The sequence below is a fragment of the Prenolepis imparis genome, unplaced genomic scaffold (genome assembly GCF_030444845.1).
Source record: "Prenolepis imparis isolate NDT839.2.m4 unplaced genomic scaffold, iyPreImpa1.0 SCAF_10, whole genome shotgun sequence".
Classification (NCBI taxonomy): domain Eukaryota; kingdom Metazoa; phylum Arthropoda; class Insecta; order Hymenoptera; family Formicidae; genus Prenolepis; species Prenolepis imparis.
In genome coordinates, this window is record NW_028141168.1 from 4,322,596 (window position 1) to 4,344,767 (window position 22,172).

At 29.0% G+C, this 22,172-nt stretch overlaps 1 protein-coding gene across 1 annotated transcript; it reads right to left on the reverse strand.

Moving 5' to 3' along the window:
* Window positions 1-365: 365 nt before the first annotated feature.
* Window positions 366-12,598, reverse strand: Ent3 (equilibrative nucleoside transporter 3). Its single transcript, XM_083047643.1, has 10 exons — window positions 12,173-12,598; window positions 10,968-11,122; window positions 10,409-10,537; window positions 9,361-9,435; window positions 8,759-8,982; window positions 8,415-8,517; window positions 7,479-7,652; window positions 7,102-7,289; window positions 6,227-6,467; window positions 366-5,009 (listed from the first exon to the last, which is right to left on the reverse strand). The coding sequence occupies exons 1-10, from the start codon at window positions 12,340-12,342 to the stop codon at window positions 4,612-4,614; spliced, it is 1,857 nt and encodes a 618-aa protein (XP_082903769.1). The 5' UTR covers window positions 12,343-12,598; the 3' UTR covers window positions 366-4,611.
* Between the last annotated feature and the right edge of the window lie 9,574 nt (window positions 12,599-22,172).

Here is a 22,172-nt window from a genome sequence, read left to right on the forward strand (position 1 = left end):
TCGCTACAATCTGATTTAGTAATCGAAATAATTAAATTTGTCTTTAGAGGTGATTTTTTTCAAATATTATTGTTTTGGATGAGTGTTTCTTTGAGTGCAGTGGCGGATTTTGGCACCTTAAGATCTCTAGGTAGTAGCTTGATTTAGATGTTTCTTGCAATACGGAAGTGTTGCAACTTGATTTTCGCAGACCTCTCCTGCCATACCAAGTCGCCTAGGTATGTACAACTTGATTTGAGAAAAAGCTCCCTGCAATATTATAAAGTCCTAGGATATGTGTCTAATCTGTGCCTAATGGAAAATCCGCTACTGGGCACATGTTATATGTATTAAAAAAAAAGAAACAGAGAAAGATAGTCAATCAATCACATGATCAAATGTGTATTACATAGTCTTTTTCGTAATGTATAGAGCTAACTATGTCTTAATTTTATAAACTTTGATTACAATCTTCTACGTAACATCGGATATGTCTTGAGCAGATAATGCAATTAATGAAGCTGGCGGGGTAAAATAGGGGCAGGAATGTTTGTGTGAGAAAAAGTCAATTTTTCTTCTTTATAGAGGTATCATAAACATCTTGATTCATATTTACTAGATGAGCATTAAGTATCAACGCATTCGTGTCTAGAAATCTAGATGTCATGAATGTGATCGTAGCAAGAAAGATAACTATAAGAATAACCCATAATTGACAACCAACATTTTTGACAAATACATATATTATATTTTATAAAAATAAAAGAGTACTTGAACTTTTGGATTTATGTTTTCGTAGAAAAATTTTGATATTAAGAGAAATTACTTTTTCTCTTATTTTTTTGTCGACTTGTCTCTTATTTAGAATAACAAATTAATTTTAATATATATTATTTTTAATTTTGCAATATTTGATAAAATTTGATATAATTTTCAAAAATATTTATTCTTTTGCATAAACAAAAAAATTAATTATATATTGGATATACAATGTTATAACAATTAATAATTGAAATTGATAAACATAAAAACAATTATGCTTCAATAACAATTCTTTGTATTATAATCTTTGTAATATATAGATTATATATTTATGTCTTTATGCTTGAGATGTAACATATCAAATGTTGTAACAATTATTGTTTATTGTTACGATTATTTCTTACTACGAATCACACATATGATGTATAATGTGGCATAATGCGTTTCATATATATGCATTTCTTCCGAAAGTGCATCTAGAAAGTGGACCTAGTGAGTTGTAAAGTGAATTGTAAAGTAATTATGACGCCTAATGTGCCACATAAATACACGTATTTTATATTTACGTATCAATCAACTATATACACGTAGATGCGTATAACAGCTCGACAGAATATACCCATCATGCAATAACCTTCCTGGCCAAAACTTTTGTTGATCATCAACCATCAAATAGTTTAACAGTCTATATTACGCATTAAAATACAATAACAATAAAGATAAGAATAAATATACATAATAAGTATACAGGGTATCCCATTTTATTTTGAGCAGTCAAGTATCTCGAAATGATTTTAGAAAAAAATGTATCAGACAAAAGTTGTAGTTATTTCGAGAGGTATATATAATATCGTGACGTAGAATTACACTTTTATTGTTAGATGGCGTTTTTCAAAGTCATTTATAGGTCAATCTAATTTTTTTTTAAATGGAACCGTCCTAATTTTTTTTTTATAAATCAATTCTTGCAATATTAGGCAAAAAGTTATAAAAGTAGGATGGCCAAAAAAATGAATATTTATGTTTGAGATATTTTAATTTGATATAATTTTACATAAACTATGAAATATCTTGTAAAATATTCATTTTTTGATGACCTTATTTCAATACTTTTATACACAAAATAATGAAAGGAATCAATTGATGTAAAAAAAGTATTATCCGTTTGAAAAACTAGATTGACTTCTAAATGACCTTGAAAAACGCCACCCAAGGTCACGATATTATATTCCCCTTAAAATTCTACAACTTTTTACCTTTTACATTTTGTTCTAAAATCTCGTCATTTCAAAATATTTGACTGTTCAAAATAAAATGGGACCATTCTGTATATAACGTATCATTTTTTACGAAAAAATCAACACTTTACTCTTTTTATCGCTTTTAAAAGCATATTCGAAACAGCGATTTGCTGATACGAAATAAAAGGCACGTGATATCCTCAATAATGAAAAAGAAACATTTGAAGCCCGACATATGTCTCGCAATAACCACTTTTCGTCAGCTTATTCATAAGCACGCAATGTTATACACAATAATTGTTGCGATTTCTTTGTGCGTGTGTTTAATCTGGTGTGTTATTTCGAAAGACAAAACTTTATCACAGTACATACAAAATCAAGTGCATCAATGTCTTGCGCATAAATAAATATTAACAAATGCAATATTAACACATCATCAACATTCACAATAAGAATTTTAATTTCTCTTGTAAAATAAAATATAAAATTCAATTTTTATTTGAATCAACACGTTTACTTGTATATTATACTATGCAAGATATATTATTATTAGTGAAAGTATATTATACTTTACAAGAAAAGCAGGAATGCTCCGAAATTATATAATGAATGTATATATATAATATATCTATAACGAGTTATAATGCCATTTCTTATCAACTTGGAACACAAATATATAATGATTAATTTTATTTTTTTTTATTTATTGCTAGGTATAAATTAAAATATACTTTTTGTCCGTGTTATATAGAAATTCAAAGTTAAATAAAACATTTTGAGATGAGTCATTTGAACTTTTAAAATATACAATAAATAGCATTGTTCATACATTTAATATTATTTCAATTAAGTTTAATTTATTTAATTAATAGCATTTCTCAATAATTTAGAATTTATTCATAGTAAACGGGAAAAACTTCCCTTTTAGTATACAGAGATATATACAAGAAAATAAATGTTACAAAAAACGAAACAATATATAAGATATGTAATACAAGAAAACAAGTAGAATTTTCTTACAATAACACCAAACTTATATACAATGTATGCAATTAAGATTTAAATTTAAATTTTTAAACAAAAGATTAAATTTTTTATAATAAAAAAGCTAAAAAAACATTTGTGTAAATGTTATATATTGTTTTTTTTATTTTATTACATAATATTACTAAAAGATATATACTGAACACTTCTCACCTCAAATAAAAGCCGATCAGTCATGTAGTAAAAAGTTTTGAAGTGACCTACTATCTCCCTTAAAAAAAAAGAGAATTGAACCAATTTTTATACAAATATAGATGTGAACCATTTTTAAAACAGATAGATCTTTTTAAATTATTTATTTATTTTTAAGTAAACAGATTATAGGATAAATTATGCGATTATTTTTTATATCTGTAGAAATAAAAGCATTGCTGACAAAATGTCAACGGAAGAATATATTTAATATATAGAGTTCTTTCTTTGGATAGAGCGAAAACAAAGAAGCATTATTTAAATATTGAAAACAATCGGATAGACATAAATAAGGATTGTATATGTTCGAGCATGTTTGTAAATTCCAAAAGTACTTTAACGCTTAATTTAATATACGTATATAATATAAATAATAATTTTTTAATATAAATTTATTATTTATATATATATCTGAAAACAATTAATTATAATTATTTTTCTAAAATTTTAATTTTTTTTTACTTTTTTACAACATTCGTGTGTCAAACTCAATTCTCAAAAAATAATTTATTCTTTTCTCTCTATCTTTACTGGTTCCTTTCCTAGCATTCCTATATGATACAGTCCAATGCATATAATCAATTGCATATTAAGGAAGAGATATATTTTACCCTTTGTTTCTTTTTTCACACCACATTAATAAGAAAATTTATCAATGAATAAAGAATATTAGAGTGAGGTTTCAAATTGAAAGAGAAAAATTGAAGCAGTTTATGACTTGAAACATGCTTGTTTCTTATTTCTATGACTATTTCCAGTCTCGAATTATTATGTTATACATGTATAATATAAAGAATCCTTTAAAAGATTTAATTTTTTGCACTATTTTCTGGCCTTAATTTTCAAGATTCATATTTTATCTACACAATTTTTCGAATGACCAGAACATTCAAAAACAGTTGCTGAATGTCTCGTGCTTTAATAATGTTACATATTATTGTTTGAATCGTATTATACTTTATTTTTGTCACTTGCAATAAAATTACGTATACTGTGTTTCTTTTTTATTTTTCTAATCTTTTTAAAAACAATGCTTACATGAAATAATCAAACAAAGAATAAGTTCCGAAATGATACATAATATTATGAATAACAATATAAATTGCATCTTATAGTTAGCAACATAATAAAAAAAAATTAAACATATTTTTCAACAATTATTACAATAACTTAAAAATTTAATGAATCTAAACACTTCAGCTTTGTAGCAACTTCTTCAACTCATCATCTTTTTCGCGTACACACACACACACACACATTTTTTTTTTAACATAATTTTTCTTTTTTTCTCCTCCTCTCTCTCTTTCTCTCTCTCTTTCTCTCTCTCTTTTTCTACATTTCTCATATATATGTGAAAGCACCAGATTTAACACAGCACACAAACATATGCGTCCTAATGTTGCAGAATCACGTTACTTGCCGAAGTGGTAACATTAGCTAAGATCTTCGGTAAGACCGTCGTTGACGCATTCAGTGCCCCTTCGTCGTTTAATAGGCTTACAGTGCTATTCGACAATAACGTGGACATCAGAATCGTAGTTAGCACATTGGCGGTGGTCTTCGGCTTCGGCATCATTGTCGTTCTTTCAACGAAGGGCAAAGTGGAAGATATCGCGGTCGTCAAAACGCTCGTCGTCACGTTGCTGAACGCGGTTGTCGAAATTTGAGTCTTCGCCAACTTCGCACAGACATCCTTGGCTTGCACGGGTGGACCGAGACAGGCATCCATCATATACGCCAATAAAGATCCAATGGTCAATCCAGTAATATACGATAACGTCATAATGTTACCTAACAAAATACGATATTGTATATTACATTAAATTAAGTTTACCTATGTCAGATTAATTTTGAATCTTTGAATACAATTTTCAAATATAGCATCCGTATAATCTTTAAATAAATAGCATACAAAATTTCTAATATCAAATATTGAAATAGTTTTAAAATTTGAAGATTGAAAATGAAAAGATTTTTTAATCACCGTGTTTCATAATTTATACCCTGCTTCCTTCCTTCTTTTTTTCTTTCATTGTTATTATATTTTAATGAAAAGATTGTGGACAAGTCCCAAATAGCAAGCACGAGTCATTTTTACGTCGAATAACGTCTTTTTAACGTCAAATGACGTACATTTGCTACCTGCCTATATGGGCCTGTTGTCCAAAAGTTTCCCAACTCGAGATTGGATCTCATTTTTGACTAAAAATAAAATTCATAACGCGTAGATTATGAATAAGTTTCTAAATGGATCGAATTACCGTTTCCAGAGAATGGCTCATTTAAAATTCCAATATCAATACATACCCTATAGTGATTTTAGTCATTCTACCACACAGCTAATTGGCCTGACACTTGCAGTTAATGCAGTTAACACTCAATAAAATGGTTTTTGGTATTAGTTTTACTGTTTGTTTTATTGTTAAAGTAAATATTGTTAAAAAAAAAGAAGGAAGGAAACATATATGGTGTAAATTATTGAGATACGGATTAAAAGGCTATTTTCTCTGGAACGCTAACTTGATCTATCTGAAAACTCTCATATTCGTAATCTACGCATCATAAACTTTATTTTAAGTCGAGAAAAAGTAAAGTCTAATCTCGAGTTGGGAAAATTTTGGGCAACAATTATCCGTACTCTTTGTATATTTATAATGAATGCTTTCCATTTACATGCACTTGTGTCGACTTACGTTAACTTAAGTGAACTCAAGTTAGTAACCTCAATACGATAAATGAAAAGCCACACTTGACCACATTTGACCACGCTTGACTCACCATCTAAGCAAAATCACTCGAAGTCGACTTGTGTCATCGACAAAAAGCGACACAAATGTAATGGAAAGTATAGAAATGATCCTAGGGCCTGTTTCGACCAAAGTTCAGATACGTTCTTAAAAAGAGACAAAGAATTTAACCGGAGGTTAAAGTTAACCGATGTTGGTAAAAACGGGCCTAGGAGTCAGATTGTGTTAACTTGCGTCACTAAATGGAAAGTAAATATATACCTGCGAGTTCTCGATGTTCTTCTGGTACTTTGCTTGGTGCCTGGATCATAGGTATGGAACCGACTATACCATTCGTAAGGCCAAGCAACCAGGAGAACAGAAGCGGATATCCCTCGCCGGAGAGAATAGGAGCACCACGTGGAATTGCGCAAAGCAAAAATAGAGGAATAAGTATGACCCGCGCGCTAGAGAAATAGAGTAACTGAGTGCGCTTCCATTCGTAAGGTATTAAAGCGAATACCTATAAAAGAAATCCAGATAATCTATATTACAATTCTGTAGAAACATTTTTTAATCTTATCGCAATCTTTACACACATACACAGACATTCGCGACTCGTCTCTTTACTTAAAAAGAAATAATAACTCTATATAAAAACGTAACTACTTTAACATTATTAATTTAACAATTTTTTTATCGATTTTCTATCTTTTTCATTTTTGCATTAATATTATTAATATATTAATATTTGTTGTATTAATATTCGAGCAATATCTATTATATTCCAATTAAAATTTCTAAAAATATTAAAATATAAGTACCATAACAATATAATTGCAATATCAGAATAAAAGTATTTTAAGAATAAGTATAAAGGTGCCTTTTCATGCTGACGCTCGACGCTCATTTTTAGCGGCAAAAGACGTCACGTGACCAAAATTGACGAATTGGTATCTTTATTTTTGGTCACGTGACGTCTTTTGACGCTAAAAATGAGCGTCGAGCATCAGCATGAAAAGGCACCTTAAGTAAATAAAATATTTAAAAAGTGTTAAACTAACCTAAAAACGTATATTTGAATACGAATAAAAATAGAAAAAAAGAACAGAAGAGCAGGATTAATATTATAAACAATTTGAATAATTGACAATAACCTTGCCGATTAAATCGGAGACATTGAAGGCGGTCATCAGAATAACCGGCATCCACGACTCGAATTTGCAGGATATTATTTCTGATACGATTCCTGGATACAAGCAAAGCGTTACGAAGTAAGCGACTCCAATGCTGGCCATGTATGGGAAGATCAATTTAGCAACTTCGAGTCTTGCGAGTAAACCTCCTAAAAAAATTATTTTAAATTTTCGCTATGAATATTAATTAATTGATCTTGTTAAAACTTGTTGTTCTGCAACAATAGTTCACCGAATCGTATAAAAACTAACACCAAATATTATATATTTGTGTATGTAAAAAATGAATTAATTATTCTCACTTTTTTGAATAAACTAAGAAAACTGCATTCTCTTACTTTTTATACCGGACCATGGTGTACTTGTGCTTTGTGTGCTTGCGTAAGCGCCTCTCATAACCACGACATCTTCGACCTTATAAGTCGGTCCAGCGCTACCAGGGGGATTCCCTGAAGGAGCGCTAGGCTCGTAAACTGGATTGCTGAACGAGAATGCAGAATACTGTCGAGACGCTAAAACAGTCCAATCATATATTGTCGTAATCTCGATATAGTGGCACTTTCTCGAGAGTGCACAATTCGAAAATATATTCTTTTATAAATAAACCTAGTATCATTCTACTTAAATCGGGATGTGGCCTAGCGTGGAAGTCGTGGACTGATAAGCAAAAGGTTCCAGGTTCGATCCTATACACCTGTGATGTGCCTCTTAAAATGTTTTTGGAAAAGGATTGTGGAAGGAGAAGAAGGCAGTTAAGGAGAGAAAAGGAGGACGAAGAAAAAAGGAGAGATGATATGTGAGAGAGGAGAAAAAGAAGAAATTGTGTAGATGTAGTAAGGAGGTCGCTTATGGCCAAGTTAAAAGGAATTAAAGAGATATTGTAAAAGGGTTAAGGCCCTGCGCACAATAGAAAAAATATTAGGAATAAATATTAAATATTAGGAATAAGAATTATTTTAAAATAATAAAATCGGAAAATCTGATATAAAAATACAAATTTGGGTATAAAGGACTCTTACTAGTTTATTAGCCCTTACTAGTCCTTTATACTCGAATTTGTATTTTTATTTATATCAGAGTTTTTTCGATTTTATTATTTTAAAATAATTTTTATTCCTAATATTTAATATTTATTCCTAATATTTTTTCTATTGTGCGCAGGGCCTAAAGGTTCTCGGGTATGCTCCTTGCAAAAACAGCGCCTTGTAACCCCAATGGGATCAAAATAAACACTATATTCTATACTTAACATGTAAAATTCATTTCTTACTTACCATCAGTGCCACTGGTGGATTCTGTTCCCAATGGACTCGTTTGGATCTTCAACACTCCATATTGGCCTTTCGAGGGATCACCGACTTGATCTAATGGGTCCATCTGAATACACAATGATATACATTAATCATACATATATGCGCATCACTGGATTATTGCACACAAAAATACGTTATAGATAAGTTCGATAAGAACTAAATAACTTGAGATAATTTCAGTTACAATTCTCTTTTCTTAAAATGTATATGTGCTTGTATGTTATAAGTTTTCTCAAATGTGTTTGTTTTCTCAAATCTTCCATTGGAAGTTTTATATAAACGAAGAATACAGTATGATTACGTACCAAACCAACATCTTCAGTTGGTTCTAAAGTAATTCGATTTCTCTCCTGGCATAATGTTATGTAAAATTGCACAAAGTCGGTCTTTCGTACTACTTGATGTAAAACGAAACATAACAGAATCGTCATATTCGACAGGACGAAGAACATGGACGTATTACCGCGCTCATCATTGAGTAACGACTTTGTTATTATTCGATTAATCGATACCCAAAAGCCAGCAACACCTGGAAAAGTACAATAAAAATTTTTTTATACATTACATGATGTGTCGATCCAGAGTTGCCGGAAAGAAATACAAAGCGTATTATTTGCAATAATATTTTATTATTCGCAATAATATATGTATAAATAATTCATAATATATAAATGAGTTTCTTTTTAAAAAAATTGAGAGAAATTATTTCTGATTTCTGAAATTTCAACATTTGATACATTTTAACGACTAAGCCGTAAATTAAAATTCAGTTAAAGTAAGTTTTTGCTGAAATTTATAAAAGTTCACTGTTTTAAATTCTTTATATCATAAAGTCTTTTATTAATATTCTCGTAATAATAATAATGAATAACCTTTTATTATTCATAGAATGCACTCAAATACTTACTTTCTCCAGTCATTACAGCTTGCGTATATCGACTGGGAAGCATTGATGTATATCCATAAAAGCTCGACTGCTGAACTGTAACATCAAACAGCAGGAATAAATAAGATCAAATTTTAGCAGTATGTTAACAATTAAAGGAATTTGCTTAGAGAAATGTTGCAAGTTTCAAATTCAAATCAGATCTAATGTAGAACGGGAAGATTAAGACAAAGAGCTTAAAAAGTTATCAATACCTAATTATAGAGTGAGTTACTATAAATTGTTTTCTAAGATATCTTTTTATAAATATTGATTTTAGACAAAGAGATTTAAGACAAAAGTTAACTAATTTTGAAAAAGCTACGTTTTTATAGTTTTAATTTTTTTCTAGATGAAGGCGCCAAAAAGTTTTGAAGGTCTTAATTAAGTTTTTTAAACGGAAAACCCTAATATTTTTAATTAACTATAATAATAGAGGATAAAAAGAATCGAACGACCTATGACACTTTGATCATAGAGTAACTTTGAAATGAAAAATCTAGAAAAGTAGGAGAAGTAATAGATAGGTGATAAAAGTAATAATTTTTCAAACAAAATGAATTAATTTTATAGCAGCTACTTGACAAAAGTTTCGTATCTGTTCCAACCGATTTAGTTGATTAGTACGTAATACAAATAATGAAACTTATATAAAACTAGCGTCCAATATCGAATTTTTCATTATCAGTTTACATTCGAATCTTGCTTTGCACGAAATTTTATTTAGTAATTTATTTAATTAATAACTTTTTAATAAACACTGAGACTAAAAACATTTCAGAAGTTATTCAGGATCATGACCTTGGCAATATATGTCAAGATCGTGACTCTGTTATAAATATATGTCAAGATCATTTGAGGTGAATTCTCGGCATATTTGTTATATTTTACATTAAATATTTGTTAAACTATATTTATTAAATAAATTATAATTTATTAATTAATCAGAAAATTATTATTTTCCCGGATATTCCTTCAATTGTCTTGTGTATTATTCAATAAATAATCAATAATTTTTTTAATTCTGTACCTGTACAACCAAGCGATACTATCGCCACGGCAACTAAATTAATAGTATAGGAAGTTGCAACACCAAAAAGTTCCCACCAAATCTCGCAGATCACCACGAAGTTTAGAGTAACAAAGGATACCAGATATCCTAAGAAAATAAAAATTAGATTATGTATATTTCGTTATATATATTTTTTTGCTATAAATAAATAAATTGTTATCGCGACGATAATTGTAGTTTGATACAATCCATTTTTGTTAAGAAATGAAGATATAAAGTTAATTTACTGAGAGATAGATATTAATATATGTATATTAAAATAATCGCTATATTATCAAATTATTTCGAATTAATGCACAAATTTAATAAAAACATACAAAAAACCTTTTATACATAAATTATGTATAAAAATTACATTCTTAAAGCATATACAAAATTTTACACATAAATAATATTATTTAAAAAATCCAAAACTCATTTAAAGCTGACAATGTTAAATTATATTATTAAAAATGTTGCATTGTCACAATGTTTATCCTAGTATCGATTAACTTTATACACTTTTAGCGCATCTTACCAAATGTAATTCGTGTATTCAGCGATAAGGTTTCGACCAGTATATTATTTGCAAAGACTGCGAAGAAAGCCATAATAATGTAAACGACAGACATATCGAATATCACGGTAGTTCCTGGATATCTCGCTTGAAAATAATCCACCGCTATAATGAAACTGTAAAGAATAATGATTACAATTATCAATTGTAAATTGCTAAGATTTTATAATAAAAATTTAATATGTGTTGATACATCAAAATTTTTTATGTATCGAAAGAGAAAGAGCCATGTGTTATAAACAATAAAATTCTTTTACAGATTAATTATTAAATGAGCTTTGCTGCAAAGGTTATTAGAAATCGCTTGCAATGAGACAAATTATAGCAATCGTCAAATATATAAGTCGACTTTGCGATCTTTTGTACAGCATTAAAAGTGTATTTACAATTTTTAAGTTTTGTTAATTTACTCATTTATTTTTTATTAAAGAAAAGATTAGAAATATGTCGATTAAAACATTGGAGAAATTTATTCTTATTGAATTATAGGATAAAATCAATTTTCCCGATTAATTGTGTTATCTACCCCTTCAAACGATTAAAATTTATACAGCAAATTCTATCAGATATATTCTTTTAATGTACACTTTTTAGAACCAATTTGGAGATAATTTCTCTAGCAAAACAAATTTATAATATACAATTTTATGAGTATTTAAACTTTAATTTTGTATATTTTTAATTTGATTTTTTTAAATAAAACTTGTTGCATTCTTTTAAAATTTATTTAAAATTAACTGAAAAATATATTCAAGATTATATATATTTAACTAAAACTTAATGACCAGAAGTGCTTTATTTTCAATTTTTAAAAACTATGAGTGCTTTGACATTTCTATCGAGAAAAGATCAATTTCAGCAAAAGAATCTATAATAGAAAGAATTCCGATAATTTTTGTTGAACTAATAAACATAAAATTATATTAATTTTTGCGAATAATTTGACTTAACACACACACACATACACACACGACAACACGAATGCACTAATTAATTAAATTATCATCAGCCAAATTATCTTCAAGCAATCCAGATTGCTGTTAAAAAGTAAATAAGCCATAGTATTGTCTGAAAAGATTTTCGATCAAATCACAACACGCACGACGGAGCATGATATGCACATATGTATAAAGCGTAATAAAATATACACAAGAGTTGTAAAGGACCTGTTGTAAGGCAGAAGAAATCCTATGCCGCCGAGGATCAGGGCCATGTAAATGAAGTTGCACTTATCGACGGGCGGCGAAAGATGCGTGAATCCATTTGAAAATTTGAACTCATTCATGCCCCTGGCCTTGCCCAACTGGACGTATCCCCGGCTCAGATTCTCGTCCATATTGCCGAGGCAAGGTGAGAAGAAAAATCGGCAGGAGAATGAATTCTCGAAGTGATCGACGACGATTTGGCTCGGGGGCTCGGACTCTCTCGATTGGTTTTTTCTTTTTCCTTATGAGTCCATGATACGCAAACGCGGACGCGTGTTCGCGTTCAGTACTCGTTTCCTGCCTCTGCCGGGGTTGTTTTAATTTTCGCACCTGCTATGTCGCTATGTTATTTATTCCCTCGTACTGCGTACGCCGGGTTCTCCTGTTCTCTTCTTGAGCGCATGCTTTGACAATATTATATGGGCATTGATTTCTGCGCGCGCCGCGAATTTCCATTTTCTTCTGGCCGAGATGCCCGGGTATTCCAGTGTCTTTTCTTTATCAATGAGAAGAGATGATACGGCGCGCGAAAACACGAATTCGTGGCGAGTTCGTAAAAAGATATATCTATATTATAACAATAAGATAAAATATACATTAGTTTATAGCCAAAAATCATTTTAAACCAGACAAAGTATTCCTTATAGATTTTTGGGTGCTAAAAACGATGCCGCAAATCAAATTTCATCAGCACGTCAGATTTTCAGGATAATTTAATGAGATTTAATGTATAAAACAATGACTTTTTTGCGATATTTGAAATTTTTTGTAAAAAAAAGTTAACGTTATCTTACTTTTTAGTCATGTTATGAAAGATTAAAGCTGAGAACTGCTCATGTGGAGATGCTCCTGAAGAAAAGTTTTTTTTGGAAAAAAATTATTTTTTCCAAAATTGATTTTACCGTTACTTGTCCTTCTTTAGATCACAACTTTTGTGTGAAACATTTTTTCAAAAATGCATTTGTTTCGAAAAATTCAAGCTGAGCAATTAAAATGAGACACTCTATGTATATGTATAATACCCTATGTATATAAATATACATTTAGTGAAATATATCACGATAAGTTACACTGTGTATGTGTATCGATAGCTTTAAACTACAAATTATGAGTATAATTATATGACTTCATTATTATAGGTGAAATGTTTGCTATCTCAGCAAAACTCTGTATTTAAATCCTTTCTAACGATTAAAAAAGTAAGATATCAAAATAAAATGCATGTTATAGGGGATGAATAATACATTTACGATATCTGATCAGAATTTTCAGATAACGTTAACCTTTTTCACAAAAAAATCTCAAATATCCCAAAAAATTCAAGCATTTTTTGCATATTAAACCTCAATTATTTCGGACCTGACGCTGGTGAAAATTAGTTCGACATTGTTTTCAACATCCAAAAATCTATATAGGAAACGCCTTGTCTGGTTTAAAATAATGAAAAAAAATTTTTTTTATAGTGTATATCTTTCATGTTTTCGTCTTTATTGTTAAAAAAAATGCCCCCGCTTATATAGAATCCGATAAAATCGGATAAAAAAGAATCACTGCTGATTTTCATTGCTGAAAGACATGTACTTAACTTCGAAATATCGCCAATAGAATTTTGCGATTATTTGCAAAAATATAAAAAAAAATTTTTCTTGTTTATATAATTTATTATACAATTCATATAATTTTAATTGCAAAAATTCTAAGACTACTATGCAGAATTTTGTTATAGCTTGTTAGCTTATTAGCTTTTTTCTAAGAATATTATATTATTATTTATTCGATAACGTTTTCCTTAGATAAGTTTAAAATCATAAAGATAAAATATAATATAAGATATAAATAGTAGATAAAAATATATTATAATATAAATAAATACATATAAATAAATATCCCAAAAGTAGCAAACTGACGTCATTAGACGTCAAAATGACGGACACTTGCTATCTGGGATAAATTTAAGAGAAGAGAGGTCAAGATAATCCTGCTTTAAATTTAACCTGAATAAAAGATTAAATTATTATAAATTATTATAAAGTTTTATATCTAGCTACTCTTAAAATAATAAAGTTTTTAAAAAGTGTTTCATATAGAATGTAAAAAATATTTAAAATATAAAAACAGTATACATTCAAACTTTTATTTTTTTATAAATCTTTTTATTTCCTAAAACCAAGAACTTTTTAAGTCGATTGTCTTAAGTTGCACAATGCATTTTATTAGTTAATATAGCACATTAATTTACTATGTATACAATGTACCTATGTATCGGTAAAAAATTCTTTATGTATAATCATATACATATATAAATTGATTATATATATATATAATTATACAAAACTATATAGGAAACATATCCATACATAATTAGTTATAATTATATATATAATTTAGATATATAACACAGAAAGATTGCAGGCATAATTAAAATAAATACAAATTAAACTAATTGGCTCATGAATAATCAATGATTAAATACAAAAATAAATTGGCAATTAGAGCCTGGCATGGACGGTCGAACGCAAAAATAAAAAACGAAAAAGAAATTAAAATTCTCACGTAACTTATATTAGATAATGTGTACAGATTAAATTACATATCCGCGGACGTTTCGGACCCATTTTTGAGCCATCTTCAGCGCAAATGACATATAATTCGTAAAATTATAACATAAAAAATAAAAATAAAAAACGGTTACTGTAAGTTACACATCGAGATACTTTCTTTTATCGTCCTGTCCGAGGAAAGCCGTGAGTTCTTATGTTAAATTTAAGGTCATCATCCATATTTGTGGGTCTCTATAGCCACATCGTTCCAAGGTTTACGCTGGGTCCACAATAGGTGATTTAAGCCCTAAGCCTTAAGAAATTGATCAATCGCAATCAAGTATGAGGAGAAAACTCGACTGTGATTGGTCAATTTCTTAAGGCTTAGGGCTTAAATCACCTATTGTGGACCCACTGTTATAAGCCAACTAACGACAAATCAGAATGCGTGATAAGTCCATCATATTCATTAGTGTCCGATTTTAAAATTCGTCAGACAGGTGATCATATTAAACGCAGTTTATTAGATGTATATGATTATTAGTGTATATAATTCGGTGTGATAAAACGGTCGTAAGAAAGAATGTTAGATTATTCAAAGTTGTTTTAACAAAGATCGTCCGTTAACTCATAATTAAAATGTTACAGTGATGCAATAAAATTAGTCTTTATTCCTCGAGAAGGGTGAAGATTTTATTTTATTGGTATTATGTAACATTTTTTGTTCTTCAAAAATTATTAAATGTATCACGTACGCTGTGGAGTTAAGGAATGTATGTTTTCTTAATTTTGTGTAACTTATTGTCAAATGTTGTTCAAACTTTTGTACGAAAAAGGAAAAGAAAAAATGCGAATTACATTATATTGTAATAAAACTAATGAGATATGAATATCTGCATTTATTTTGTTTGTACATAAATAAACATATAAATAATAGTAATTGCATATAAATATATATTTAGTATAATATTAGTCATAGACCTTATAGATATGGGGTGTAGTTCCGAAAAGCCGATACCTCCGATTGTTTTGAAATTTCGTATACTTATGTATTTTGACGCGCTGATTACGAATATGACAATGAAAATTGGCGACAAGGTCATCTTCAAGGTCAAAATGAAAGAAAAATGGCTTTTTTGTACATTTTCTTTCATAACCTTAATAAATATTTATCCTAGTAGAAAAAGTTTCAAATAAAAGTTGTACTTTTAAAAACGCAACTTTTATGTTCTATACACTATTAATGTAAAAGCAGTACTTTACGACAAAAACGCAAATTAACATTTTGAGTGTTCTATCGACTGGGACACTGTTTCTACAATTCTCGTGGAATTTTTATCTTTGAAAAGAAAATCCTATCTTCTTCTTCTTCTTTTATGGCTGCTTGAGCTTTAGGGATTACTCATACACCATTAATTGACTTAAATAATTCAAACTGCTCTCAGATCACAGATCTGAGGATTTCCAAAAAATATACTTTATGCGTAAAAACGCGATGAAACACGTCTGCACACGTCGAAGGACGCCAACGGACTAAGAAAATGTTATGATAAATAAGCATGAACTAAGAAAACTGTAGAGCAGAAACGCATTAGAAGTCGACTGATCGAATTCGATTGTGCACGTAATTCCACTAAAGGCCATTGCACGTATAAAAATTTTAATCGTAATCGTAAAGCCATAAGCAAATCGTCCAATCATAGGCCGGTATTCACAGACTACGTTTACACAGCTTCTAACTTCGACTTAATAACGCTGATGTTATAACTCCTACTTAAGGGTCGGCAGGCGACCCAGGCAAACTCCGAATTGATGTTGGAGACCTCGCGCGGTGACAACGCGAAACTCCGGTTTCAGTGTTACCAACGTTGAAAAACCAATTTCAGGTTCTATGTAGTGGTGTATATCCGTACACGTACACACTATTGCATTGCTCACGCGGACGCACGGTAGAGAGACAAGGATAAATAATCACGTTATCCTTGTTCCTCTACCGTGCTAATCACGTGACATGCTACACGCGAGATACGGCCTGAAAATGCTTTCTGGCCTTTCGTAGCAGAAGGCAGGAATGTAGCAAGGCTAATAAGCACCCACTTTTTGTAAATTTTATATATGCTTATGCACATATGTGCGTATATATAACAAATAGTATCAAAAATTTATATATATTTCTCCAAATTGTACAATGATAAATAATAATGATAAAATAATAATTCGCGAGAGTGAACTAATATACAACATGTAAGACACGGGCGCTTATTAGACTTGGCAATTTATTGCTTTTTTACTTCTACTTTTTTATCGATATTTTATGTATCGTCAGCGCGATAGAGAGACAAGGAGAGAACGAGTATTTTAATTCTTGTCTAACATGTAGTGGCAATTGTAGATTTATAGGCTAACAAATATATATTACTTAATTACTTTTTGATTATATTGATGTTACTGTATAAGAATACTTGCTCCATATAAATCGTGATGTAAAGAACATACGAGTAACATATTATAAATAGCTCAATGCAAGGTGTTCGGTCTGTCACCCTGAAGACTCAAGTTCAAGTCTATCAATATGATTTTTTTTAATAATATATTAGAATATATAAAAATTATTTTAAAAAATATATTTTTAAAGGCGATTAACTTTAAGAATTTTTAAATATTGAAAAGATCAATTATTTTACAACTATCATATACATAAAAATCCAAAATAATTCCGTGAATAAATTAATGTATCCTGTAATAAATCAATAATTAATAAATATATATATATATATATATATATATATATATATATCAGGGACCCGGACCAAAACCGATAACCGTTTCATAACCGTTTTTTTAGTAGAACAGAAACCGTAAACCGTATTGAAATTCTGATAAATTTATAACACCGGAACCATAACCGGACCGTTAAATTATTTTCGGTTTACGGTTCTTTTCGGTATTTTTTTCTGTTTTTGCGCAAATGACGGAAGTGTCATGATAACTGTCTCCTCGAAGTGCAATATTATACAATTATAATTATAAGAGTATTTTTGTGTCGCCAGTGAAGAATAAAATTAAGCAATTATTGTAAACGACCCAACTGGCTTAATGATCTTTATTAATTCGATATCATATATAAATATACAGACTACGTTTCGACCTTTGGTTCAGGTCTTTATCAAGTCTAAAATTAAAGGATAATACTATATAGAAGGAATCATTTTATAAAAGCATAGCGCAAACCAAGTTGAAAACAACAATTATTATAAAGTAAATGATTAAAACATACCTTACTTAAATTTTTTTTCTTTTTTCAACATGTTACAATTCTCTCTGTACTAAACGTTTCGTATAGATGGTAAAAAACGAACTAAGTTAGACATCCTTTATTATTCTATCATAAATAGGGTTTAAATTCTCTGTGTCTTTATGTAGGTTAATCGTGTTGTTAAATTTTTTTATATAAAACATTTCAGCTATCTCTCTTTTCCTAGTATGTGTTTCACGATGTAAAATATTAAAGGTTGTCCATTTAAAGTCATGTAAATATTCATTTCTATGTTTGCTTATAACGCTTTGGTTACATCATTAACAACTTACAATTAGTCGATCACGCTATTTTATTATCTGATGAACATTTCCATAATAAGAACTTACATATTGTTAAGGGAATCTTGTCTAATAATTGCTAAAGCAAACATAGAAATGAATATTTACATGACTTTAAATGGACAACCTTTAATATTTTACATCGTGAAACACATACTAGGAAATGAGAGATAGCTGAAATGTTTTATATAAAAAAATTTAACAACATGATTAACCTACATAAAGACAGAGAATTTAAACCCTATTTATGATAGAATAATAAAGGAAGTCTAACTTAGTTCGTTTTTTACCATCTATACGAAACGTTTAATACAGATGAGAGAATTGTAACATGTTGAAAAAAGAAAAAAATTTTAAGTAAGGTATGTTTTAATCATTTACTTTATAATAATTGTTGTTTTCAACTTGGTTTGCGCTATGCTTTTATAAAATGATTCCTTCTATATAGTATTATCCTTTAATTTTAGACTTGATAAGGACCTGAACCAAAGGTCGAAACGTAGTCTGTATATTTATATATGATATCGAATTAAGAAAGATCAATTAAGCCAGTTGGGTCGTTTACAATAATTGCTTAATTATAATTATTTTTTAAATGTTCTGAAACGTGTATGTATTATCGCAATAATGATAGCTGTGAAGATATTATATTTTCTAAAAACAAGGTTAAGAGTATTTTATTGACCAACACTGGCTAAAGCAATAATTCTTTTATTACGACGTTTCGACCCTAAATTGGGTCCTCTTCAGGCTACAAAAATTGATCACAATACAGAGTCGTTAATACATTTAGATAACACTTTTGATTTATAATAGTAATATTGTAATTAGTAGTACCTATTCTTTAATGTAACGTGGTAAACCCTATACGCACATGATGTTATGTTAGAATGTGAGTTAAAATTGACAGAATTATAGTCAGTATCAAACTGAGATATGGTGTTTATTTTTGACGTGTATAACTAACAGTAAGTCAGAGACATTGTTTTGAGAGCATTAAAAGTCAAATAATTAAAATAGAAATAAACACAATTACAATAATAAAGCTAAAGGACTCTATAAACCCATAATAGGATATGTATCGAAAGAATTATAAGTAATATTAAAATTGAATAATTAAAAGTAATTTTAATTAAAAATATAATTAAAAAATGCGTTGGATGGGACTAAAATAATTTGAGAATAGTGTCATAAATTGAATTTAAATTTTCCGTGTCCCTTTGCGAATTTATAGAATTCTTTTGCTTTTTAATAAAAATCATTTCGCTTATTTCTCTCTTTTTCAAGTTAGCTTCATTATGTAGAATCGATACATTAGACCAATCGAAATCATGATTAAGCGACGATCTATGTTTACTAATCACCGAATAATTACTTTCATGTTTTTTGATGTTAGAGTTATGTTCTTTTATGCGCGTTTCCAAATGACGTTTGGTTTGCCCAATATAACAGGAAGTGCAATTCTTACAAGAGATCCCATATACGACATTAGTTCTCTTATAGGGATGAAGTTGGTCTTTCCCTTTCTTAATTAATTTGTCTAGTCTGTTAGGAACAGTATATACGACTTCAAGGCCACACTTCCCCAATAATCGCTGTATATCTTCACTTAATCCCTTGACATATGGAAAAATGATTACATTAGATGTGTCAAAAGATTTTTTTCCCCCGGATGGATAATTATCATATGACTTAGATTGTAAAAACTTAAGTCTTCTATTAATGATTGAGTTAATTAAAGTAATTGGATAGCAATTATTGGAAAGAATCTGTTTGACCAACGAAATATTCTGTGAATGAAACTTCCTGTCCGAAAGAATAATAGCCCTATCAGTGAGGCTAAGAATAGTACTGATTTTGTATTTGTGAGGATGGTTAGAATAAAAGTTAATATATCTTCCCGAAAATGTAGATTTCCGGTACCAATTAGTTGTTAATTTCTGATTTTGCCTTATAATGGATGTGTCCAGAAAATTAATACAATCATTTGATTCTATCTCGCAAGTAAATTGTAGTCTAGGATGATAGCCATTAAATTGCGATAAAATATTGTCTATCTGATTTCTCGGAACAATAGCGAAAATATCATCAACATATCTGCAATAAACCGACAGTGAAAAAGATAGTGCATTCCGGCAGTATGACTCCAAATCATCCATAACCAGGTCTGATAGAATCGGAGAAAGAGGGGACCCCATAGGCATTCCGAAAATTTGTTCGTAATAACCATTTTCAAAGGAAAAACTCGTGGAGTCAATAACAAATTCCAACGCGTACAAAAATTGATTCAGGTTAATGATCGTATTTTGAGAGATATCTTTCCATCTATCTTTGATTGCCGAAACAACCAAGGATTTAGGAACATTTGTGTATAAAGACTTAACATCCAAGGATATCATGCATTCATTATCTTTAATATTAGCGCTCTTAATGCCTCTTCCAAACGACCAGCTATCCCTTACATGTGACATTATATTTTCTGTTTTATATATATATATATATATATATATATATATATAAGTATATATATAAAGTATATATAAATTATATTACTTTAAAAAATTATTATTAATTTTTATGACATATGAAAATATATTTATATATGTATCTATATTATATATACCTATATCTAAATATATTTTTATGTATAATATGAAGTGTTGTTTATTTATGTCATAAAAATTAATAATAATTTTTTAAAGTAATATAATTTAGAAATTAATTTAATTAGAAAAACAAAAAGTAAAAATTTTTAAAAACCGGAACCGTAACCGAAAAAATCATAATTTAAACGATTTCGGTTTTTTTATTTATCAAAAAACCGAAACTGGAACCGGAACAGTTATTCAATATTTTATTAAACCGTTACCGAAACCGAACCCTAATTTTGTTTCGGTCCGGATCCCTGATATATATATATATATATATATATATATATATATATATTGATTACTGATTTAGAGAGAGATTTATTACTGGATTAATTTATTTACCGAATTTTTTGCATTTATATATACAATGTGTTTGTAGTTGTAAAATTATTGAAATATTTTCAATATTTAAAAATTCTTAAGTATCGCCTTTAAAAATATATATTTTTAATAATTTCTATATATTCCAATAATAATAAATATAAAAATATATATATATATATATACCGATAGACTTGAACTCAAAAGTTTTCAGGGTGATAGACCGAACACCTTGCATTGAGCTATTTATATGTTATTCATAAGTTCTTTATATTATTCTTTATGCAGCTGATATTTTTATACAGTAACATCAATAAGAAATCAAGATAACACATACTTGTCAATCACATATATATATATATATATATATATATATATATATATACATATATATATACATATATATATATAAACTTATAAATATTTTAAATATTCTTTCTAAATTATACATATAATAATCCTTAAAAAATATATATTTTAATATTTAATAAATCATTGTTCTATAATTTGAGATACATAATATATGCGAGATACGGCATACAATAAGATACAATTATTGGAAGATATTGTTAGGAGCAAGATCTAAGATATCGTTATCCTCGTTTTACATATACAGAGAAACAAAGGTAATACGATAGCCGGTTCTTGTTGACATTATCTTTCAATAATCGCATCCGTGTGCTCAACATATTAGTATTTGTGCCTACATGGACGCTACTACATACGCGATGCAAGAGAGACAAAGACAGAACGATTATCTCTCTCCTTGTCAAGCTGTCAGTATGTTACCACGAAAATTTCCCCAGTTCCTTAGATCTAGTGAGAATGGTATTGTCCAGATTTCTCATCAAA

Coding starts and splice junctions, on each gene's coding strand:
- Ent3 (XM_083047643.1), bottom strand. CDS start 12,342: ATGGACGAGAATCTGAGCCGGGGATACGTCCAGTTGGGCAAGGCCAGG. Junction 8,983..9,360: donor AGCTGTAATGACTGGAGAAA/GTAAGTATTTGA, acceptor GTACTTTTCCAG/GTGTTGCTGGCTTTTGGGTA. Junction 7,653..8,414: donor ATCCACCAGTGGCACTGATG/GTAAGTAAGAAA, acceptor GGACTGTTTTAG/CGTCTCGACAGTATTCTGCA.